We start from the raw sequence: 25,392 nt of genomic DNA, 5'->3' as shown, positions 1-25,392 counted from the left end.
ACAATTTCAGACTTTGCAGAAAATAACATCAGGTTGCAATGTTTAGAGCTATCAAACAACATGTTACAGGAACTTATAATGGCAAACAAAGGCATGGCATGAATCTACTAAATGCATAGATCAAATGTCCTTTACTGACCATAAGCCAAAAAGGAGCAGAAAATATGATGGCACCCATGTAAACATGGCAAGTTATATTACAGATTCATACATGACAGAAACAGAATTATGAAGGCATGTAGATGAGCTTGTACCACTCACTACAGAGCAATATATAGCATGGCAAGGCAACCAACAGTAAGAAGGCATATTTGTGAAGCTAAGCATGTCAATAGCAAGGTCATAGGGTTCATGGATCACTAGCAAAACACATGTAAACAACTGAACTTAATGTTAACAGGCTGACAGCAACATTATCAAGCAATTTTTGGAGCAAGATATGAACAAGCTACAGCAACCTATAATTGCAACCAGGGGCATGGATGGATAGAGGATGACATATAGATCAAAACATGTTTATAGAACATCTCTAGATTATGCATAGAATGATTAGTAGCAACATGTTTATATAGCATCACGCAATAACAGATTCAGCCTAGCAAAACAGCAACATCATGTACACTACTTAACAAGCTTGATTCACTCACCACAAGTCATTGCATGACAAGATAAGCATAGCATCATCAAGAAAACATGTTTGTGAAATAAACAAAGGCAAGAACAAGTCTATAGCATGCAAGGATCAACTATAGCAACCTTGGCAAAATTGAATAACAAGTAAACAATCTGCCAGGAAACATTTTGAAGCAAAAGTAGAGCACTCAAATGACATGCTAGACTACTCCATAATTGCAACAAGAGGCATGAATGGATAGACAATAACCACATGTTCAGAACATCCTTACTGAAGTATCTCAAAATATGCATGGATCTCTCTGTAGCAACAAGTTTACATGGCATGAAAATAACAGCAGAACAAGGACTAAAATCAGCAACATCATGATGCCTAGTTTGCATGCTTGTGCTAGTCACCACATTGATCAAAAAAATACATGGCATACACCACTGTAAAGAATACATGGCATAGATCAAAACACATGAAGACATCAACCTCATAGGATGCACACATCAATCATGGCAAAAATGACAAAAGAGCTCGTTCTGATAACAGACAGCAGAAAACATCATGGAGCACTCTTACAACGATGATTTGGGCATCTAGATGACCTCAAATGAATATGATGCAATGGAATGAAATGATGTACTCGTCGAGGCGAACAATTTGACATATTACACGCATGAAACGGAGCTACGGATACAGAGATACAGCAGGTCAAACATGGCATGAAAATTACACAGAATCTGGTGACTTAGCAGATTTCGGGGTCAACCTTCGCACGGAAAACGAGGCGGCGGCCGATCTGGCCGGAGCTTCGCCGGAGATGGAGAGGAAGGTCCCGGAGCGACCTCATCCGGCCGGATCTCGCCGGATCCAGCACGGGACGGCGCGGGGACGGTGATGGAGGGGCTTGGGGAGGCCGGGGAGGCGACGCGGGGCGCCGGGCCGGGCGCGGCCAGGCGGCGCGGCGACGAGCTCTGGTCGGCGCGGGCGGCGGCGCAGCACGGGAGGCGGGGCGAGGCCGGCGGCGGTGCTCGGAGGCGGAGGAGCGCCTCGGGCGGCGGCGGGGCCGTGGCCGGTGGCGGCGGAGAGGCGGGGCGGCGCGCGGGGGCCGGCTCGGGCCGCGGGGGCTGGGGACGGGCCGCGCGGGGCGGCGGCGCGGGGCGGCGGTGGTCGCCACGTGGTGGCCTCCGATTGGACGGGGCGCGGCGGCGGACGCGTCCGTCCAGGGACGGACATGTCCGGGGCGCGCGGAGGGGAAAAATCTAGGGTTTGGGGTAGAATGACCCGAAAATTTCGGGGAGGTCTAGTTTTATAGGTAGAGGGAGCTAGGAGAGTCCAAATGAGGCACGGTTTTCGCCCACACGATCGTGATCGAACGACCGAGAGCATGGAGGGGAGTTAGATGGGTTTTGGGCCATTTTGGAAGGGGTGTTGGGCTGCAAAGAGAAGGAGGCTTTTACGGTTACCCGGTTAACCGTTGGAGTACCAAACGAACTCCAAATGGCACGAAACTTGACAGGCGGTCTACCGGTGCTATACCAAGGTCACTTGACAAGACTCGGTCCATTCCGAGAGGTTTAACACCCACTCACAACGAGAGACAAAAGGGGAACGCCGGAGGGCATAGGAGCGCCGGATTGCAAAACGGACAACGGGGAAAATGCTCGGATGCATGAGACGAACACGAATGCAAAATGAAATGCACATGATGACATGATAAAATGCAACACGCAAGCAAATGACATGGCAACGATGGCGAATAACTAGCAGACACCTGGCGCATCGGATCCGGGGCGTTACACTATCGAGCCACCCCTCCAGAACGATTCAGCGCCCCGTAATGGGCTTTGATTTTTTCACTATTGGATTAGGCGTCCGATGAGGGTGCATCCTTTTTGTCCGGACGAGGGGTTGAGTGGAAACCGGTGGCCCCCAAGAAGCTGCCTGAGTTTTCCAGGCGCTTTCCATTGTGCGGTACTTCTGTAACATGGTTGCCAAGTCAGCGAAGTGTAATACGTGACGGCGGTTGATGGCATTGAGGATTCTCTCGTCCGTACAATTTTTGCAGAATAATGAGATCGCGTCTTCATCGCGGCAGTCTTTGATCTTGTCTTTGATAAGGAGGAATCTGGCCCAAAAGTGATGGACCGTTTCTTGAGACTGCTATCTGATGTGGATAAGATTGCGTGTATCTGGGTGGGTGGGTGGTTTTAAGTCCAGACCCTAACCCAATCCGGGATCCGGAGTTTGAGAAACTTCCGAGCTTAACAGTTTGGGCTTAGGGATATCAACCAATTTTTTAGGCCCACAGTCCGACTCTAGGTTTGGAGTACGGGGCACGTCTTCCCGCGGACGGGTATCCGGCTCTGAGAGCTCAGAAATCCGAACATAGTTCGTCCTCAATATGGAGGAAGAGTTGTTGTATTGCTCCTCGACTACCACTATCTGATGGGTGATCGGCGGAGATTCAATTTCTCTCTGATCGGGTTTAAGCCCAATCCGATCGTAGTCTATAGCGACTCCCAAGGCAGCGATGCGATCCAGGAGTTCGTTTAAAGACGACAATTCTGTTGGATCCATCTGTTTGGAGTATTCTGAGTTGACGCGGAGGAGATTTTTGATGACCCGAGAAGTCATCGTCGGCCCGACGGCCGACTGGCAGTCATAGTGAAGCCGCCCAGTCGGAGGGTTTGGCCTGTGGCCAGGGCTCCTCCGGAGGTGATGTTGTCCTTGATAACAAGGCGAGCCATCAATCCTATCTTCGACGTCACAGTGAAACTCTCAATGAAAGCACCATTGTCGGTGTTAAAACCGGCGGATCTCGGGTAGGGGGTCCCGAACTGTGCGTCTAAGGCTAATGGTAAAAGGAGACAGGGGACACGATGTTTACCCAGGTTTGGGCCCTCTCTATGGAGGTAATACCCTACTTCCTGCTTGATTGATCTTGATGAATATGAGTATCACAGGAGTTGATCTACCACGAGATCGTAATGGCTAAAACCCTAGAAGCATAGCCTGTATGATTATGATTCTGCCCTATGGACTAAACCCACCGGTTTATATAGGCATCGGAGGGGACTAGGGTTATACAAAGTCGGTTACGAAGAAAGGAATCTACATATCCGAATCACCAAGCTTGCCATCCACGCAAAGGAGAGTCCCATCCGGACACGGGAAGAAGTCTTCTATCTTGTATCTTCATAGCCCAACAGTCCGACCCATGTTAATAGTCCGGCCGTCCGAGGACCCCTTAATCCAGGACTCCCTCAATAGCCTCCACACAAAATCTAGCCGTTACAGACCGATTTAGGTCAAAATATGAATGTTAGAGTTTTCTGTGGGACCGACAAGGTCAACTCGGTGGGACCAATGTGCAAGGGTTAGGGTAAAACCTCAACTCGGTTTGACCGATTACACAAACTCGGTGGGACCGATTTTGGTAATGAGCAAACAGAGGATTGGTCAAGCAAACTCGATGGGACCGATTGCACAAACTCAGTGGGACCGAATTTGTTGCAACATGCAACATGAAGTGTGCAAGCCCATCTCGGTGAGACCGAGATCCCATAGGTGAGACCGGACTGATTAGGCTTTGACAGTGGCTATGTCAAATGAACTTGGTGGCGCGGGATATATCAAATCGGTGGGGCCAAGTTTGACTTTTAGGTTTAGGACATATGTGGACATGAGAAAGTGGTTGAGGGCTTTGGAGCATATCACTAAGCACTTTGAGCAAGCAAGCCGTTAAGCAACACCTTATCCCCTTTTAATAGTATTTGCTTTCCTATGGAGTCAATGTGATCTTGGATCACTAAAATGAAAATGCAGAGTCTTGAGCTTTTGCCAATATTTGTCCTTAGCATCTTGAAGAGGTTCCACATCCTCTTGTCCATGTCCATGCCACTCCAATGTCGAACTTATCTGAAATACACTGGGTAGAAGTATTAGTCCAACAAGAGATATGTTGACATTAATTACCAAAATCACCCAGGGATCACTTGTGCTTTCAGTGTCTCGGTCATGTCTACATAGTTCTCGAACCAGTAGGGTCCGCAAGCTTAACGTTTGATGACGATATAGTATTATATGAGTTATGTGATTTGGTGACCAAATGTTGTTCAGAGTCCCAGATGAGATCACGGACATGACGAGGAGTCTCGAAATGGTCGAGAGGTAAAGATTGATACATAGGACGATGGTATTCGTACACCGAAAGTGTTTCGGAGGGTACCGGGTACATATCGTAGTACCGGAGGAGTTACTGAAATCCCCAGAGGGAAGATATGGGCCATATGGGCCATGAGAGGGGAGCACACCAGCCCACAAGGGGTGGTGCACCCTCTTATGGCAGAAGCCCGACTGGGAGAAGGAAAAGAGGGGGTTCGGCCCCCCTTCCTTCTCTCTTCCCCCTTCCCTTTTCTTCTCCAGTGAAAAAAGGCAGGGGGCGCCACTTGGGGAAATCCCAAGTAGGATTCAGATCCTACTTGGGGCGCACCCTGGCTGCCTTCCCTCTCCCTCCCACCTATATATATGTGGGGGCGCCCCCAGTACACCCCAGAAAATTGTTAGCTATGTGCAGCGCCCCCCTCCACCATTTACTCCCATGGTCATATCTTCGTAGTGCTTAGGCGAAGCCCTGTGCGGATCACTTCACCGTCACCATCACCACACCGTCGTACTGATGGAGCTCATCTACTACCTTGATGTCTTGCTGGATCAAGAAGGCGAGGGACGTCACCGAGTTGAACGTGTGCAGAACTCGGAGGCGCCGTACGTTCTGTACTCGATCGGTGGATCGCGAAGAAAGTTCGACCATATCAACCGCGTTGTGAAACGCTTCTGCTTACAGTATACGAGGGCATGTAGACACACTCTCCCCCTCGTTGCTATGCATCTCCTAGATAGATCTTGCGTGAACGTAGGAATTTTTTGAAATTGCATGCTACATTCCCCAACATTTATTTCTTTACTGAGATACTAAAACTCGAGCAGAAGACAGTCTGTAGTTATAGATAGTTATTCTGGATACTTCAAAACCAACCAGAAACAATAGGACTTGGCACTTGTTCGGCTCTCCATTTCATATGAGAGAACAAGTGCCACCAGAACACTTCAAAACCAACCAGGAACAGTAGGACTTGGTTATCACTTGATGGATTATTTATAATGGATTGCAAAGCACATTTTAATTGACGTTTTCATACATATGCATTTTTTTGTACAATAAATTCAGTTCCTAGAAAGAATGACATTCATGAAGAGTGTCGACGCCATCTTTATCATTAATTTCTTCTGTTCTCCTCCGGCCACTCCTCTTGAAAAATATGCGATGTTGTTTCCTACAACACAGAATTATCAAGTTGAGTCACAACATGCGGTCCCAGAATTACAACTAATTGGGTGGCTACCACACCGTCTCACATCATCAGAATTACTATCGTCTTGGTCTTCAGTCTACTTCCCAAAACGCTTCCAAATCCTACTCCTAGAGGATGCAGGAAACGGGTTGTCAATCTCATATCATCATCGTCCAACAACTTTGCCTCCCTTTCCCGACTCTAGTAATTTTGCGACAAAGGAAAGCATAGTAATAAACCATCAAAGACAAAAGTTACAACACTGTTTTTAACACGCTAGGATTGCTCAACAGAAGAGGTGGATCAAAACTCAACACAAGCTGCTTGTCTCAGCGGACAAGGAGAACCCAACGACATTGTGAACAAGCCAAGATCACGACGATGTCCGGCAGTGTGTGCCCGATAGCGGGGCGGCATCGCACTGCCATCGATGGGGGCAGCCGCGCTGCCGTTGCACCCGGAGCCCACCGCGCCCACCGCGCTCCCGCACTACCACCACCACCTCTTCTCCATCAAGCAACTCAACACGTTGGGTGCCGCCGCCGTACTGGCCTTCTCGACCACTGTGCCGCTCTCGAAGATCGCCTTTGGCGTCCTGCTCCTCCCCTACCTCCTCCTCCTGGCCACACCCGCCTTCCCGCAACGCCCCGGGAAGCCCAACCCGTTCGCGCCCGTCTTTCGCGGCCTCGTGCGCCTCCTCCTCGCCACGCACACCATGGACGAGTTCCTCTTCGGTACCGTGCTCCCAGCGTTCTACATCCTCGACGGCCTCTGGTCCGGGGACACCACGGGGATCGCCGCCGCGGCCCCGCATGCGTACCTGCTCTCCGCACAGGTCTTCAACGAGGGGCTCACTGCCATGTTCCCGTGGCAGTTCTCGCTCCCCGTCAGGGCCGCTGTACCGGTCATGTACCACGCAAGCAGGATGTTCGCGGAAGGGGAGTGGCTCCGGCAGGAGATGGAGGGGGCGACTGCGGTGACGGGAATAGAAGGCGACGGAGCGGCAGGAGGCTGGGCTAGTCGAGGAGTTCCCCTGCGGCAGCGGTGGCATAGGAAACCCTAGGACGCGTGAGGGTAATCGAGGAGAAGAGCTGCTCACACAGTTGTTTATAGCGTTTTTTTCTTCGTGGGAGGGTGAAAATCGGTGGAACCGGAGTGGGAGGTGGGGGACGAAAAAAACATGCAAAAAATAACCGGACGAAAATGGTGGGATGAAAAAAATTGTGGATATCCTACCAACTGCTCAATTAGGAGTAGAGCGAGGGTAGTCCTGGCCATGGGAAGCCCGGCCCGACCCGGCCCGAAAAAGCCCGACCTGGCCCGGCCCGACGCTGCCCCCGGGCCGGGCTCGGGCCTAGTTTTTGAGCCCGAAGGTCGGGTCGGGCCGGGCCCGGGCCCGTCGTTTTTGCCATTTTCTGAAGGTCGGGCCGGGCCGGCCCGAAGCCCGACGGGCTTTTACGTGTTCGGGCCGGGCTCGGGCCCAGAAACACAGGCCCGATGGCCGGGCCGGGCCGGGCCCGGGCCTGAGTTTTTTGTGTCGGGCTTGGCTACGCCCGGCCCGGCCCGAAGCCCGGCCCGGCCCGAGGTTTGGCCAGGTATAAGCGAGGGTAATCGAGGAGAAGAGGTGCTTGCACGGTTGTTTAGAGCATTTTTTTTCTCCGTGGGAGGGTGAAAATCGGTGGAACCAGAGTGGAAGGTGGAAGGTGGGGGACGGAAAGAAATCATGCGGAAAAAACAGACGAAAATGATGGGATGAAAAAAAATTTATAAGCGCAATCCTACCAACTGCTCCATTAAAAATAGAGATATATACAACCCCTAAATCTTTAAAAGTGCTTGTGGCAACACGGACGGTCTACTAGTAGTTCCAAGATTCGTGCCGCAGTGCTCACTCGCATCTCTCCCCCCCGCGTCCCTCTTCCAGACCCGGCACCAACCCCCCGTTCCAAATCCCACCACCCCACCGCCGTCGCCTCCTCCTCGGCGGCGAGCCGCCGCCGCCGTCGCCGCCACCTCCTCCCCATCTCCACCAGCCCTCGCATAAACCCCGAGCCGTGGCCTCCTCCAGCCCCTCCCCGCACGCCCACCCGCGCATCGGGCTGCAGCTAGGGTTTCATGCGCTCCGCGGCCGCCACAGCCGCCGATGTCGCACCCCGGCAAGTTTGTATCCGTTAACCTCAACCGATCGTACGGCCAGTCCGCCCAATCCCAAAGTGGCGGCCGCCCCTCCCGCCCCGCTGCCCCCTCTGCCGGCGGCGGCGGCGGCATGGTGGTGCTTTCCCGCGGTCGCGGCTCCTCCTCTATGGCCAAGCCGCAGCAGCCCAAGCTCTCCGTACCGCCGCCTCTGAACCTCCCCTCGCTCCGCAAGGAACACGAGCGCTTTGAGGGCGCGACCGCCACTGCAGGCGGTGGGGTCGCCTCAACACCGCCCCGATCCGGCGGGGCCGTGGCTGGGTGGACGAAGCCTGCTCCGGCATCCGAGAATCCACTGGGCTCGATACCGGCTCCTAGTGGCGTTTCCAGGCCCCCGTCGTATGGATTCCAGGAGAAAGCTGTCGTCTTGCGGGGCGAGGACTTCCCTTCTCTTAAAGCAGCGGTGGCGCCACCACCACCGCCACCCGTGCAGCATCGCCAGAAAGACCTTTATGGGGCTCAAGCCGCCATGCCGGAGACACAGCCGATGTCCCTGGGCATGCGACCACATGTGATGCCCTCGCGTGGTGCTGAGCCCTTGGCTTCTGGTGGCGTCACAGGTACTGGTCTCCATGGTTCAGTGGAGAAAGTGCAAACTCATGATTTGGGGCCGCTGCCACTGGTGCGGCTTAGGTATGATGCTGATTGGGCTGATGATGAGCGTGATACAGTGCTGAGTCTCCCAGATCGTGACAGTAAAGAGAGGGGATTTGGTAGGATTGAGACCATGGTTCCAGGGTGCGGCCTTTATGGCGCGACAATGGAGCACTTAAAAAATGAGTCCTGGGGGAGAGATTCCATTGCTCCCAATAAAGAGGGCGGGCAAGATGGTTTGTGGCGATCTCCTATGCCAAGCCACAATGTGGAGAAGACAGATGGTCGTCCTTACAGTGCAGGCAAAGGAAGCGGACAATTACTTTACCATGAAGGCATTACTAATGGTGCCTCCAAGGATTTGTGCAATACTAGTAAGGATCCTGCTGTGCGAGCCTATGGACAGATTGGGACTGAACTGCATGGAAGCGCAGATGTTGGGGAAACTGCAGGTGAATGTTACAATGATAATTCTAATAACTGGTACAGAGGGAAGTCTTTCCAGAATAATCCCATTTCCAAGGTGATGCCATATCTTGCTGATAAGGGACCTTTAGTTAATGAGCTGGGAACAAAATTTGGCAGGGATAAGTGGCTCGCTGGAGTCCCTGTAAGGCCTTTAGTTGAGCATACCGGTTTTGATAGCATTTCTGCTGTTAGTTTCAGTTCAATAAAGAAGAAAAAAGAAACAACCAAACCATCAGATTTCCATGATCCAGTAAGGGAGTCATTTGAGGCTGAGCTCGATAGGATCTTGAGGGTACAAGAGCAAGAGAGACAGCGGGTAGTGGAAGAACAGGCCAGAGTCAGAGAAATCGCTCGGAAACAAGATGAGGAGAGGGAGAAGCTGATAAGAGAGGAGGAGGAAAGGCGGCGGTTGGTGGAAGAAGAGGCAAGACAGGCTGTTTGGCAAGCCGAGCAAGAGACGCTGGAAGCTGCCAGAAGAGTTGAGGAGCAGAGAATTGCTAGGGAGGAAGAGAAGACGAGGTTTGCTATGGAGGAGGAGCGGCGTAGAGAAGCCGCACGTCAAAAGCTCCTGGAATTGGAGGCAAGGATTGCTAGACGGCGAGCCGAATCAAACATGAGTGATGGAAATCTTACTTCAGCTGCCAATGATGAACAAACACTTGGAGCCTTGAAAGATAGAGATGTGTCACGGTACAATAATGCTGGTGAAAGACATGATATTAGCAGACTGGGTGAGCGCATCAATACCTCCATGTCATTGGTGGCTTCCAGTCTCAACCGGTACAGTGATACAGTTCCAAGGGCGCTCAACACTATGGGAGATGGGCACTCAGGCTTGGTTGATAGAGAACACGAGTACCACAGTGCAAGGGCTGCATTTGAAGACCAAGAAAATCTACATTACAGTCCACGGTGCGACACTTTGGGTACTAAGAGGGGAAGCTTCCCTAAAAAAGATTCTTATGATGGATTTCGGGCATCGTTAGCCGAGCCATCTTCGAGAGACCAAATCAATGATTCACCATGGGCACTGGAAGATTACAGTCAAGGAAGAGTTCCAAGGTGGGATGCACCAAGGGAGAATAACTGTTTTAAGCAGTCTGAATTTGGCACTCATTTTTTTAACAGTGATAGGTTTGGAGATGCTACTTGGCTGCCTAGTGGTTCCTACGGAAGCCCCAATGCTCAACAAGGAGAGAGAATGTTCCAGAACTCCGAGGCTAATGATTTCTCCTCTTTTACAAAATCCTGCTACCCTATGCGGCAACCACGTGTACCCCCACCACCTGTTGTGACCTCAATGCATGGAAGTGCAATTAGTGCTTCTATTCAACATGCCAATTCATCTTTCATTCATGATGTAATGAGAGAGAGTTCCAGTAGAGATGATGAACAGACTATGCACAGCCAATATGGTAGTGCACACCAAGAGGTATCCCGCCAGCATGGGACACCTGCTGAAGGCATTGTTGTCAATGAGCAGCAAAATGGGGATAGGGCAAGCCCTGTCTTGGGCTCACAATCTTCTCTTTCTGTTTCAAGCCCTCCTAGGTCACCTCCACATGTTTCCCATGACGAGATGGATGTGTCTGGTGATTCGCCTGCACTGCCAACTTCTGCTGATGGTGATCGCGCTGTGGTATCTGATAATGACCAAGCAGCTTCAACTTTAGATGCAGCAAACATAAGCAGAATCGCTACCTCAAGCACGACTTCTCACATGGATGATGATGAATGGCCAAGTGAACACAATGAATCCAAGCAAAAACAGGATGTGTATGATGAGGAAGGCAATAGCTACCAAGAAGATGAAATCAATGATGGCGATGGTGATACTCTTGACTTGGCTAATGAGTTCACAGACGTGCATCTTGACTTGGATGATGAGTTTGCAGATGAACATAATACAACTGCAGAAACGGAACCAGTTATACTTGGATTTGATCAGGGTGTACAGGTTGAAATTCCCCTGAATAGTGAGCTTGAATTAACTTCTGTGAAGAGCACAGAACTGGAAGTTGGTGTACACTTGGGCGTCTTGGAGCAAGAGTTGAGTTGTGGTTCAATTGATCCTTGTGACCTTGTTATGCTTCAAGACTTAGCTCTTGATCAAACAAATGCCTTGACCGATGAATCCAATGTTGATCCATCCGGTAGCACAGCTGTGCCAAGTTCCAAGTTACCTCAGGCATCTTTTGCCCCCCCTATTGATTCATCAACATCAGCAGTAACTTACCAGAATGAAGTTCCTGTTAGTCTGCAGGTCGGTTTGTTTTCCGGGTCATCTTTAATACCAACTCCGGTTCGAGCCATTCAGATTGGCTCCATACAGATGCCGATCCATCTCCACAATCAGATTAACCCATCCCTGGCTCAACTGCTCCCTTCATCAGCTCCTTTATTCAAGTTTGGTCAGTTGAAGCATGCCCGCCCTATTGCCCAGAATGTAAGACCACATTCTCAGGCAGTGCCCTCCGTTCAGCCCCCCGCACCAACTCCACATATATCGAAACAGAATGCTTCGAGTGGTATACCTAATGAGATGGATCCAAATGCAAATCAGAATACCCCAAGAGAATCAAATTTGCATCAGTGCAATGAATCTGAAATCAACCGGATGGCTGATTTAAATGAATTTCACAGCCGATTAGACAGAACTTCAATTGAAAAAAATGCATCTTTCGGACTTTCAAAAGGTGATTCTCAGAGGAATAATGATCTCTCCTCAAAGCGGAATCACAAATCTTCTTTCAATAACACAGAATCTTCTCAAGTTGGTTCATATGGGAAAGCCTTGAGTGGCCTAAAGGCAGGCGCTGTATCTGGTGGAAGTGGGAGGAGATACGGTTATGCTGTTAAAGAATCTAATATGGGATCAACAGGCTCAGCTGTTGAAACTTTTCATAAAGATTCCAGAGGATTCCAGAGAAGGTCTCGTAGGAACATAAGAAGAACTGAATTTAGAGTGCGGACAAATGTTGAGAAGAACGAAACCCTAGCTTCTGAGTGCCACGATGAGCAGAATGAGAATCCGGTTCCCAATGGATTGGCAAGGGAGATCCCGGTGAGAAATGTGAACAGAAAGGAAGGTACAAATGATGCAAGTGATATTAATGGAGCAGATTCTTCATCTACATCTGCTCATTATTATAGTAAAACAGAGAGAATTGCACAGAAGGCTCCATCTTATGACAGGTCTCATTGTGGGTACAAGAAATCTAGAGCAGGTGGTATCCCCGAGGGAGACGCTAATACCTCGTTACATGCTGGAGTTGTACGCATCGTTAGGCAGCAAGGCGTTGAAATGCCTGTTGATGCAGATGGTTTCATTGAAGTCAGGTCCAAGAAGCAGATCATGAGTGTCAGGAGAGAGCAGAGGGAGAAAGAAAATAGATCCAAAATAAGGATGGCAAAGGTGCCAAGTTATCATCCTTTACATTGGTGCCTTATATGTATTTGTCTTCCTAAAATTAATGCTTTCGTGTTTGTTGAACCAGGCTCCCCGCAAGCAGCATCAAATGTCTCTACACAGCTCTAGCAGTTCAAGTATTTATAAGGGGACACTTTCTTTGGGTGGGGAACCTGCGAAGAAAGTTTCTTCGGGTTCTGTCCTTGCAGTTGAAGGAAGGGTCCTTGATCACGCCGAACCATCATCTTCATTCATGGGTGATACAGCTTCAATGACACCCATAGGGCGGCCACCTTCAGCTAACACAGGACCTCGTACAAATTACCATGCAAAGAAGTATGTACCATTGTATCTTAGTTATGTTTATGCTATTTAACTAGGATTCTTGTTTAGAACCTTGTTCAAAAACTCTTTTGCAGGCCTATCCGAAGCCAGGCAACCTCCGACTTGATAACTTCTAGTGCCGCAACAAAGCTTGTGGCATGCTTATCAGAAAGCAATAATAAAACATCGTCCATTGGCACTCCATTTAACATGGGCAACTGGGATAGTTCACAAACGAACCAGCAGGTAGATTGCTTTAGAAAGGTTTTTTTGTCCCTATGTGCAGATCATTATTCAAAACAGTACGAAGTGCCTTGGGTGCCTTGGGGGACCTTCATTTTGTGTTTCTGCTGACTTCATCTTCTGTGTGCCAAGTTAATGTGGACAGTCCTGTGCTGCTTATATATTCTGCAGGCAAAAGCATTTTATATCCAAAGCAGATAGTTTCACAGTTTCCCTTCATAAATGATGGGAAGTGAGCTAGCACTATACAATAAAATAACCTACATTGCGAAATTTCTGCATGTCAGTGAAGTCATGTTATTTTGGATCGGGCACTCATCCTAACTTTGTGCTGGGTGGGCCATGCTATACATGTACTTAATATTTGGACATTGATGTTATCTCCAAGATAGAAATCTAACTTCTACTTTTCGTTATTATACGCTATTAAAATAGAAACTACGGTCATGTCCACGTGTTGCAGCTTGAATAGTAAGTTGATACTTTTGATATATTTTAAAATCAAGTAACCCTGTATGTACAATCATGCCTTTAATTGTTCAAAGATATTTTGTTTCCGAAATGGTTTGAATGTCTTTTCTCAAAGGTGAACCTCTCTTCTAACACTCCGAAAGCAAAAGTAACTTATAATGAACAGTGTGTGTATGACGATTACTGAAACATATATAATGTATAATTTTTAGTAATAGTTATGGGATGACTTTTTTTTAGTACTACTAAATGATCAGAACTTTCAGTGCCCTAATAGCTAGCAGATTATTGAATCATAGAAATGGTGAATGCATCTTTGTAGAAATATTAGCGCGTGAATTTATGTCGGTAGCACAAAGAGAATGGTTATAATCTACTATTTCTGCTCACATCAAATCATGATCACTCACATCATAATCACAATCTTCACTGTTTCGCTAAGAAACCAGAAAATTATAATTTTGGATGCACCCAAAGAATGGAAAATAGGATCAATGCTTTAGATAGCACATGTACTACTAAGCACTTATCCACTCTGATGTGGCGAACTCATACGTATAAATGGATGTCCATGCTTGTTATTTCCTAGAGCACGTGGCAGTGGTTTGTATGTTCTGATCAACGCAGTCTTTCAGTGCACGAACCAACCAATTGTTTTGCAATGTCTTTTAAGTTCACTGTTTGCACCGCACTCACAAAGCACAAGTGCAGTAAATAGGAAATCTTAAGCAAGTTTTGAAAAAGGAAATCTTAACTAGTTTATGAATGGAATTTAGCAGTGACATGGCTTAATGAGATTACTGCGTCAGTAGTCAATTTTAGAATAAAGAGATATAATGAATTAGTGGTACGGAAATATATTGCATTAATATGATTTCATTGCGACAAATCTGAATAACTGTATATATTTTAGTGTTCAAAAAAGTGATTGGAAGTTTGGCCATGCATTCTAGTGCGGCATCTATTTAAGAATGGCGGGAGTATTGATTTTCTTAACCAATATTGTGGTTTTACATGTACTTCTGAGTGTTCAGGCAACAATTGGCACGTTTATCTTTTAAAGACGAGTTATTTCTAACTCTGGATGTCTTACAATTCTGTGCTTGTATAGCTTCTGACAACTTGTGCCCATGCTAGGTTATGCCATTAACTCAAATTCAACTTGAGGAAGCAATGAAACCAGCAAAGTTTGAACAAGGAGGTTCTGGCTTTCCTTTGGAGTCAAATAATGCTCTATCTCCTACAGTAACCATGGACATGGCATACACATCATCTGCTAGCCCTATCAATTCTCTTTTGGCTGGGGAGAAGATTCAGTTTGGTAAGCACATCATGGTTTGTATTAGTATTGTACAATGCTTCCAGCAGCTTCATTGATGATGAAACAATTACAATGCTCAGGGGCAGTTACCTCGCCAACCGTACTGGCTCCCATCACCCGAACAATTTCAAATGGGCTTGGTGCTCCAGGTTCATCTTGGTCTGAAATGAAGATTGACCGAAATTTGCCTGGTGATAACAGTAGTGCTGCTGTTTTGTTCGATAAGGAGAAGGCTACTACTAAAGATCAATGTCCAAACTCAGAGGAGGTTGAAGCTCAAGCTGAGGCTGAAGCAGCTGCTTCTGCTGTGGCTGTTGCAGCTATTTGTACTGATGAGGCAGTTGGAACTGAAGCTTCTGCTTCAGACAAAAATAGCTTTAGCAGTAAGGATCTCACTCGGTTAACAGCCGGAGGTATGATCTTCTGGTTGTTGATTATTTGATTTAAAAATTACCTTTTAGATGCACCTGTATTTATAGAGCTTAATAAAACTTAAGCAGGGGCAATAACAGGTCAACCTGGTCAATCATCTGGAGAGGAGCCACTGACGGTTGCTCTTCCAGCAGACCTGTCAGTTGACACTCCGTCAATGTCCCTGTGGCCTTCTTTACCAAGCCCACAGGTGCCAGGGCCAACGCTTTCTCAGTTCCCCATTGCACAGCCGTCTCACTTCTCTTGCTTCGAGATGAACACAATGTTAGGAGCACATCCTTTTGCATTTGGGCCAAGTGATGAATCTGCCGGCACTTTGGGTCAACAGCCTCAAAGAAGCAACGCTTTGCCTTCAGCACAGTTGGGTGCTTGGCCATCTATGGTGGATTCATTTTATCGTCCCCCTACTGGATTCGCTGGTCCTTTCATTAGCCCTGGAGGAATCCCAGGCGTGCAAGGTCCTCCACATATGGTGGTCTACAACCACTTTGCCCCACTTGGGCAATTTGGTCAGATGGGGCTTGGTTTTATGGGAGCCACTTACATTCCTGGTGACAAGCAGCCTGATTGGAAGCAAAACCAAGGACCTTCTGTTGGCATCAGCCAGAGTGATCCAAACAACCAAAATGTGCTACCTGGTCAAGTAACCTCACCCAGTTTTCCTACTCAAGTGCCACATCTACGTGCAACTTCTATCATGCCAATCCCATCCCCGCTGACAATGTTTGACATGGCTTCATTCCAGGTATGCAATAGTTGGTTCAGATAACATGTTTAGAGAATCAAATTGGTTCATGCTTATGTGTTTGGATATCCATTTCATTATCAGAAGGGTGATTAGTTTGTGTTATAGGATCAGAAAGAGTAATCTCTCTCTCTCTGTGATGTGCATAACCTCATATGCATGAAACAGTTGGAGGCACTTTGTGGCAGCATTTACTATACTCCCTCCCTTCCAAAATATAAGGTGTATTAGTTTTTTCAGAAGTCAAACATTTGCATATTTCACCAAATTTTTAGAAAAAAGTATCAGTATCTACAAAACCATATTTGTATCATTAGATCCATCAAGAAAAGTATTTCATATTTTACTTATTTTGTATTGTAGATGTTGATATTTTCTTCTATAATCTTGATCAAACATACATATGTTTGACTGGCACGAAAACTGATGCACCTTATATTCTTGAATCTAGGTAGTAGCTCGGATTTGTTAGCCTTTTCCAGTATGTGCCCGGGGTGTAGGGTTGACCCATTATTATTGACGATATGCACTATTTTTTCTCTCTTTGAAATGGAGGCATAAGATTTTGCCTCATCTATAGAGGATAGAGTTTGTTACAAGTGACCCCCCACAAAACAAATGACCCTAGTTTCTTTGCCCCGGCGGTGATCCGAAGGTTGGCCTTGCTCATGATGTGGACATCGTAGCTGTTCTGCTTCGGAAGCATTGCATCTGTTTGTGCTTTTCTCTATGGCAGCTTTAATTTATGTTCATACAATTGCTTGCCATTGCCAGTTTCAAATAAAATCATTGTATTTTTTAGGAGAGCCCCCAAGGTATATTTTCTATGATCATTGTATATTGAACTAAATAACCTGGTTACAAACAATTTTCTGTTTTGTTTTTGTGCCACAAAATTTTCTCTGTTCGCATTTTAACTAACTTCGTGACTATTATTCCAGTCATCTGCGAAAATACAGGTGCAACCTTGTTGGCCACGTGTGCCTATGCACTCTGTCCCGTTGTCAGTGCAACTGCAACAGCATCCAATAGATGGTACAGCGGCATCACAGTATGTTGATAATGTGGTAATTGACAAGTCAAGTACAAATGAGCGGTTCCAGGAGCCCTCAACATCAGATAGCAACAAGAGTTTCCCAAGTATAGCTGCCTCCCAGTCATCGGATGTTAAACAGCCAGCCTCAAGCAGTTCAGATGCTCGAACTGCTGAGCCTTCATTTGTCCGGAAAGGTGTGATCGGCAATGAAGTCCCAAATAGCAACCCCAAGTCTGGTCAAGTTGCCAAGATGCCCCCCAAGCCACACCAGTCTTCATTACCATCGGATCAACAGTTCAAACATCCAGTTAATAATAATCAGGATCGTCTGGCCAGGGTTACCCAAAGGGCTGGAACTGTGAATGAATGGCAACGTCGGTCAGGACATCCGGGGAGGAGCTCTGGTTCCGACAAGAAATATGGCACTGGTAGGATGAAGCAGATCTATGTTGCCAAATCGTCATCAACAAGTAGCCAGGCCCCATCAAGCTAACAGCAGATATTCTTTTGGCCCAATTTTCTGTTGAGTATTCATGTTTTATTTGGTAATTATAGCATGTGCCCGTTATTTATTGTTGCTTCATTTTCGTGCATGGAGCAGTTTGCCCCCACTTTGAAGCAATATGGCGTCATACCTGGATAAATTTTGCAGCTCACCAAAGCTGAGTTGTGCATGTGGTGTTCTATCTGAACTTTTAGGGCAACTCCAGCACGGTGCATTGAAACACCCCTAGGTCTGGACACTTTGCCATCTCACGCTATGCATCAAATGTCCATGGACTGGCCCGGATGTTTGAATATCCACAAAATGGCATCAAACCTAGGTACACTAGTAGAATGCCCGTGCCACGGGCATTTAAAAAATTTCGCTGGTTCATCATGATCATGTTCTACTGGTAAAAATCTGATGTTTATGGATATATGATATTCCTTATTGCAATTAATGACACTAAATTTCTCAAACCATGGGTAAGTGCAGAAGTAAAAGAATCTGAGTTCAATGCCCATGCGTTGCCACAAGCTAACAATTCTTTAGAAAGAGAAATGTTGTGTGCTATTGACTATCCACATGGGATGATATTTCATATTCGTCATGTTGTAGACAAATGCATCTCATTACTGCCTTCCTCTCCTCCATCTTCTCGGCCATCACATGACAATTTGCTTCCTTCCTCCCACTGTCCTTCAATCTATGTGTTTTCTCTCCCTACCTTGCACAACTATTTTGAGAATCTTGTTCGACTCTAAACAATCTTTTTCATTTGGCCATCTCGTGGATTAAATATGTCTCACACGTGTCAATTATGTCAATATTGTGACACTAGCAAAATCCACTAATGCGGAGCATCCCAAGCTCATCCTCATGGACCAATCATCGTCTCATCAAGTGCAAGTGGACCCATGACTTGAGCATGTGCGAGAGCTCTTGAAATCGAGGTGACATCACTCCTCCCAATTCCTCTTTGAGACGCATGTGACATGGCTACTATCTCAAACGGAAACTCTTTGCATACTCAGGTACATCGAAGGCAGCCATGGAGAAGCTAAGGAGCAAGGCGAACCAAAGGAGGAAGACATGCGCGAAGACGGAGAAGAATTCAGCCAAGTCCCAGCCTGGCCGGACGATCCGGACCCCGGTCCAGATGATCCGGCAAATCCACCCGAGAGCACCCGAAGATGCACCTCGAAGCCGGATCATCCGGACGGAGTCCCGGATCATCCGGACCCAGTTGGACATCCGGACTCCCCTCCAGACATCCGGGACGTCCGGACTCTCCTCGCCATGCCCGGACCATCCAGACCATCTCCCGGATCACCCGGGTCCCTGAAGCCCGTATCACCCGGCTCCCCATCCGGATCATCCGGACCACCGCCTGTGCGCGCGTGTTGGGCCGAGGCCCATGTACCCCTTCGCCCCCTTAGCCTATATAAACGACTCTTCCTCTACTTTTCTAGGGTTAGCAAAGGGTTAGCTCATTTAGGTGATAGAGCTTTGCTCATCCACTTGGTACCTTCTCCCTAGGAGATCACAACCTCTAAGGAGAAGATCCCCAAGCGGATTCAAGACCCCATCACGGGAAGACCTTCAAGACCTCCTCACGGAGAAGAACTTGCTACTTGTATCGTCCCTTGTTGACTTTGGATCGTGTATCTCTTCATGTATGCGGATCTAGCACATGTGTAATCAAATCTTGTTGGTTTGAGGGAATCCTCTCGTGTTTCCCCTCGTGTTTTCACCTCGTGTTCTTCGTGGGATCCGCTCCAATCGTGAAAGATCGGGCATCTAGGGTTCTACCCTACATCATCTTGGTATCATGACCAACGTTGATCACGATTTTGGAGCCCTCCCTCTTTGTTTTCTAGCCTAATTTTGTTGATTTCGTCCTAATTTCGAAAATCTCCACAAAAATAGCCCCCTAATTTTTTTTGTGATTTGTTGGTATGATGAAGTTTTGTTGATTTTGATCTGTGAATTCGTTGTGTTGCAAGTGGATCTAACCTTTCCCCCACCATATTCACCGTGAAATCCATAAAAAATCCCCGAAATCCTCGAATTTGTCACCGTTTTTGAGTTTTTCCCGAGCCTCACCCGCGTGCAGTTGACCTGCCCGGATCATTCGGACCTTGACCCGAATCATCCGGCTACCTCTGCCGAAACTGCATTTTTTGCAGTTTTCTTCACCACCATTTCCTCCATCGCATACCCAGCTCCACCACGACAACCTCACTCCCGCTACACATTCAATACACCAAACCCTACCACCACTTGACCGCTACCAACCCCAACAAATTTTGACACATTTGGTTTTGAGAATTTGAGTTGTGGATTCATCGTTTCCTAGGTTTTTTTGGCTAACTAGGAACGGTTCGATATCGACATCACCGCCGCTCATCTTCGCCACGGACTCATCATCGACAACAACCGCTCAACCATTTGACACCCTCAACCGTAAGCAAGGACGTAACTTCGACGACACCTTGGTGTACTCCTTGCCATTGCATTGATAACCTCATAGCCCATTTTGCGTACCTTTCCTAACGAGACTAGCCATTTGAGTATTGCCGGCAACGCTACTTGTGCACATGAGAGATAGTCGATCTGCACCTTCCATTGCATATCTCATATCATCATGGTATCCGTATCTTGCTACCATATCTTGTGACACGAGGTTGTCATCGCATACACAATTGCTAGCTTGGTTCGTGAAGTTTTGCATAAGTGGCCATCAAAAGAGCTCAAAAGAGAAAGAGCCAAACAAGCTTTTAATCAAAAGAGAAAGATAAGCAAAGAGCTTTTAAGCAAGACCATAGCATCATACTACATTAAGATTGTCATACTCGATCATCTTGGATCATACCACCGGAACACCATACATATAGCATACTTGGGATAGTAGTCGTTGCATTTTTGCTTAGTAGGTTGTGCACAAGTCTCGTATCCTCCTATTGTGCGATTGCGCTAGCGTCTCTATAGAGTTGTGCAACACGAGCATTTTCCGTGGATTCCACATTTTGAGCTCATTTTGGTTGCACGACCCCTATTGGAAATATGCCCTAGAGGCAATAATAAAGTGGCTATTATTATATTTCCTTGTTCATGATAATTGTCTGTTGTTCATGCTATAATTGTATTAACCGGAAACCGTAATACATGTGTGAATACATAGACCGTAATATGTCCCTAGTAAGCCTCTAGTTGAACTAGCTCGTTGATCAATATATGGTTGTGGTTTCCTGACCATGGACATTGGATGTCGTTGATAACGGGATCACATCATTAGAAGAATGATGTGATGGACAAGACCCAATTCTAAGCATAGCACAAGATCATGTAGTTCGTTTGCTAAGAGCTTTTCTAATGTCAAGTATCATTTCCTTACACCATGAGATTGTGCAACTCCCGGATACCGTAGGAATGCTTTGGGTGTATTAAACGCCACAACGTAACTAGGTGGCTATAAAGGTACACTACAGGTGTCTCTGAAAGTGTCTGTTGGGTTGGCATGAATCGAGACTGGGATTTGTCACTTCGTATGACGGAGAGGTATCTCTGGGCCCACTCGGTAATGCATCATCATAATGAGCTCAATGTGACTAAGGAGTTGGCAACGGGATCATGCGCTACGGAACGAGTAAAGAGACTTGCCGGTAACGAGATCGAACGAGGTATGGGGATACCAATGATCGAATCTCGGGCAAGTAACATACCGATGGACAAAGGAAATTGTATACGGGATTGATTGAATCCCCGACATCGTGGTTCATCTGATGAGATCATTGTGGAACATGTGGGAGCCAATATGGGTATCCAGATCCCGCTATTGGTTATTAGCCGGAGAGGTATCTCGGTCATGTCTGCATGATTCCCGAACCTGTAGGGTCTACACACTTAAGGTTCGGTGATGCTAGAGTTGTAATGGGAATAGTATGTGGTTACCGAAGGTTGTTCGGAGCCCCGCATGAGATCCCAGACGTGACGAGGAACTCCGGAATGGTACGGAGGTGAAGATCGATATATTGGACGAAGGGTATTGGAGTCCAGAAGTGTTCTGGAGGTACCGGGCTATGGCCAGCATGACCGAAAGGTGTTTCGGGGGCGCCGACAAGTGTTGCAGGGCCTCATGGGCCAAGGGGAAGGGGCAAACCAGCACACTAAGGGGCTGTGCGCCCCCCACACCCTTCCCCACGTTGCTTGGGGAGGTGGAGCGCCTCCACCTGGCTTGGGAGGCAAGCCTCCACCTGCTTAGCTTGGGGGGCAAGTCTCCCTAGGGTTTCCCTAGGGAGATCCAATCTGCCCTAGCCGCCGCCCCCTAGGGGAAACCCTAGGGTGCCTCCCCCTTCCCCCTATATATAGTGAGGGAGATAGAGGGCATCCACACCCTGACACGCCCTGGTGCTGCCCTTCCTCTCCTTCCTACACCTCTTCCTCCTCCACGGTGCTTAGCGAAGCTCTGCTAGAGAACCACGAGCTCCATCACCACCACGCCATCGTGCTGCAGGAGTTCTCCCTCAACTTGTCCTCTCCCCTTGCTGGATCGAGAAGGAGGAGACGTCCCCGGGCTGTACGTGTGTTGAACGCGGAGGCGCCGTCCGTTTGGCGCTTGGATCGGATCTTCCGCGATTTGAATCGCCGCGAGTACGACTCCATCAAGCGTGTTCTTGTAACGCTTCCGCTTAGCAATCTTCAAGGGTACGAAGATGCACTCCCTCTCTCTCATTGCTAGCATATCCTAGATTGATCTTGGTGACACGTAGGAATTTTTTTGAATTATTACTACGTTCCCCAACAGTGGCATCATGAGCTAGGTCTATGCGTAGATTCTATGCACGAGTAGAACACAAGTAGTTGTGGCCGATGATTTGTTAAATTTGCTTACCGTTACTAGTCCTATCTTGATTCGGTGACATTGTGGCATGAAGCGGCCCGGACCGACCTTACACGCACGCTTACGTGAGACAGTTTCCACCGACTGACATGCACTTGTTGCATAAGGTGGCTAGCGGGTGTCTGTCTCTCCCACTTTAGTCGGATCAGAATCGATGAAGAGGGTCCTTATGAAGGGTAAATAGCAATTGGCATATCACCGTTCTGGCTTTTGCGTAGGTAAGAAATGTTCTTGCTAGAAACCCATAGCAGCCACGTAAAACATACAACAACAATTAGAGGATGTCTAACTTGTTTTTGCAGGGTATGTTATGTGGTGTGATATGGCCAAAAGGTTGTGATGAATTATATATGTGATGTATGAGATAGATCATGTTCTTGTAATAGAAATCACGACTTGCATGTCGATGAGTATGACAACCGACAGGGGCCATAGGAGTTGTCTTAATTTATTGTATGACCTATGAGTCAATACAAGCGCCATGTAATTACTTTACTTTATTGCTAACCATTAGCCATAGTAGTAGAAGTAATAGTTGGCGAGAAAACTTCATGAAGACACGATGATGGAGATCATGGTGTCATGCCGGTGATGATGGTGATCATGACGCGCCTCGAAGATGGAGATCAAAGGCGCAAGATGATATTGGCCATATCATGTCACTTTTATGATTTGCATGTGATGTTTGTCATGTTTACATCTTATTTGCTTAGAACGACAGTAGCATAAATAAGATGATCCCTCACTAAAATTTCAAGGAATGTGTTCCCCCTAACTATGCACCATTGCGAAAGTTCGTTGTTTCGAAGCACCATGTGATGATCGGGTGTGATAGATTCTAACATTCGCATACAATAGGTGTAAGCTAGATTTACACATGCGAAACACTTAGGTTGACTTGATGAGCCTAGCATGTGCAGACATGGCCTCGGAACACGAGAGATCGAAAGGTCAAGCATGAGTCATATGGTAGATGCGATCAACATGGAGATGTTCACCATTGATGACTAGTCTGTCCCATATGATGATCAGACACGGCCTAGTCGATTCGGATCATGTATCACTTAGATGACTAGAGGGATGTCTATCTGAGTGGGAGTTCATTAAATAATTTGATCAAATGAACTTAATTATCATGAACTTAGTCTAAAATTGTCTTTACAATCTATCCTGTATATGAGATGTTCCAAGAGCTGAAAATGGTTTTCCAAGCTCATGCCCAGGTCGAGAGATATGAAGTCTCCGACAAGTTCTATAGTTGTAAGTTGGAGGAAAATAGTTCTATCAGCGAGCACATACTCAAAATGTCTGAGTTACACAACTTCTTGTCTTAGCTGGGAATTAATCTTCCAGATGACTCGGTCATTGACAGAATCCTCCAGCCGCTTCCACCTAGCTACAAGAGCTTTGTGATGAACTACAATATGCAAGGGACGGAGAAGTCCATTCTTGAGTTATATTCAATGCTGAAATCAGCGGAGGTGGAAATCAAAAAGGAACATCAAGTGTTGATGGTGAATAAGACCACTAGTTTCAAGAAAGGCAAGGGAAAGAAGAACTTCAAGAAGGACGGCAAGGGAGTTGCCGCGCCCGGTAAGTCATTTCCGGGAAGAAGAAGCCAAAGAATGGACCCAAGCTTGAGATTGAGTGCTTTTATTGCAAGGGAAATGGTCACTGGAAGGGGAACTGCCCCAAGTACTTAGCGAATAAGAAGGTCGGTAACGCCAAAGGTATATATGATATACATGTTATTGATGTGTACCTTACCATCGCTCATAGTAGCTCCTGGGTATTTGATACCGGTGCAGTTGCTCACATTTGTAACTCAAAGCAGGAGCGGCAGAATAAGCGGAGATTGGCGAAGGATGAGGTGCTGCGCGTCGGGAATGGTTCCAAGGTCGATGTGATCGCCATCGGCATGCTACCTCTACATCTACCTTCGGGATTGGTTTTAAACCTCAATAATTGTTATTTAGTGCCAGCTTTGAGCATGAACATTGTATCTGGATCTCGTTTAATGTGAGATGGCTACTCATTTAAATCCGAGAATAATGGTTGTTCTATTTATATGAGAGATATGTTTTATGGTCATGCCCCGCTGGTCAATGGTTTATTTTATTGAATCTCAAACGTGATGTTACACATATTCATAGTGTGAATGCCAAAAGATGTAAGGTTGATAATGATAGTCCCACATACTTGTGGCACTGCCGCCTTGGTCACATTGGTGTCAAACGCATGAAGAAACTCCATGCAGATGGACTTTTGGAGTCTCTTGATTATGAATCATTTGACACGTGCGAACCATGCCTCATGGGCAAGATGACCAAGACTCCGTTCTCCGGAACAATGTAGCGAGCAACCAACTTGTTGGAAATAATACATACTGATGTATGCGGTCCAATGAGCGCTGAGGCTCACAGTGGCTATCGTTATGTTCTCACCCTCACTGATGACTTAAGTAGATATGGGTATGTCTACTTAATGAAACACAAGTCTGAGACCTTTGAAAAGTTCAAGGAATTTCAGAGCGAGGTGGATAATCAATGTGACAGGAAAATAAAGTTCTTCGATCAGATCGTGGAGGAGAATATTTGAGTCACGAGTTTCGCACGCACTTAAGGAAATGTGGAATTGTTTCACAACTCACGCCGCCTGGAACACCTCAGCGTAATGGTGTGTCCGAACATCGTAACCACACTCTATTGGATATGGTGCGATCTATGATGTCTCTTACCGATCTACCACTATCATTTTGGGGTTATGCTTTAGAGACTGCCGCATTCACTT

At 47.1% G+C, this 25,392-nt stretch overlaps 2 protein-coding genes across 3 annotated transcripts in view; both read left to right on the top strand.

Annotated features, from left to right (window-relative positions):
• Nucleotides 1-7,042, top strand: part of LOC123090101 (uncharacterized) — a 67,936-nt gene extending 60,894 nt beyond the window's left edge. The window contains exon 4 of the mRNA XM_044511557.1: nt 6,386-7,042. Coding sequence (XP_044367492.1) covers nt 6,386-7,042 — 657 coding nt within the window. The remainder of the gene's footprint in view (nt 1-6,385) is intronic.
• An 837-nt stretch (nt 7,043-7,879) lies between these two features.
• On the top strand, nt 7,880-17,889 carry LOC123092175 (uncharacterized). Of its 2 annotated transcripts, none has more exons than XM_044513859.1 (7): nt 7,880-12,649; nt 12,732-12,979; nt 13,063-13,213; nt 14,819-15,002; nt 15,089-15,415; nt 15,503-16,179; nt 17,121-17,889. In XM_044513859.1, the coding sequence occupies exons 1-7, from the start codon at nt 8,123-8,125 to the stop codon at nt 17,706-17,708; spliced, it is 6,702 nt and encodes a 2,233-aa protein (XP_044369794.1). In that variant the 5' UTR covers nt 7,880-8,122; the 3' UTR covers nt 17,709-17,889. The 2 variants fall into 2 exon arrangements, with proteins under 2 accessions (XP_044369794.1, XP_044369793.1); XM_044513858.1 differs by having other exon boundaries at nt 7,881-12,649; nt 15,083-15,415.
• The last annotated feature ends 7,503 nt before the right edge of the window (nt 17,890-25,392 follow it).

Source organism: Triticum aestivum, chromosome 4B (assembly GCF_018294505.1).
Source record: "Triticum aestivum cultivar Chinese Spring chromosome 4B, IWGSC CS RefSeq v2.1, whole genome shotgun sequence".
Classification (NCBI taxonomy): Eukaryota; Viridiplantae; Streptophyta; class Magnoliopsida; order Poales; family Poaceae; genus Triticum; species Triticum aestivum.
The sequence above is the reverse complement of the archived record's forward strand: the minus strand, read 5'-3'. Positions and strand labels throughout refer to the sequence as shown.

Bases quoted from the DNA above. Each gene is read 5' to 3' on its own strand.
- LOC123092175 (XM_044513858.1), top strand. From the start codon at position 8,123: ATGTCGCACCCCGGCAAGTTTGTATCCGTTAACCTCAACCGATCGTAC. The intron at 15,416-15,502 runs GTATGATCTTCT...AAACTTAAGCAG, and splicing joins CACTCGGTTAACAGCCGGAG to GGGCAATAACAGGTCAACCT. The intron at 16,180-17,120 runs GTATGCAATAGT...CTATTATTCCAG, and splicing joins TTGACATGGCTTCATTCCAG to TCATCTGCGAAAATACAGGT.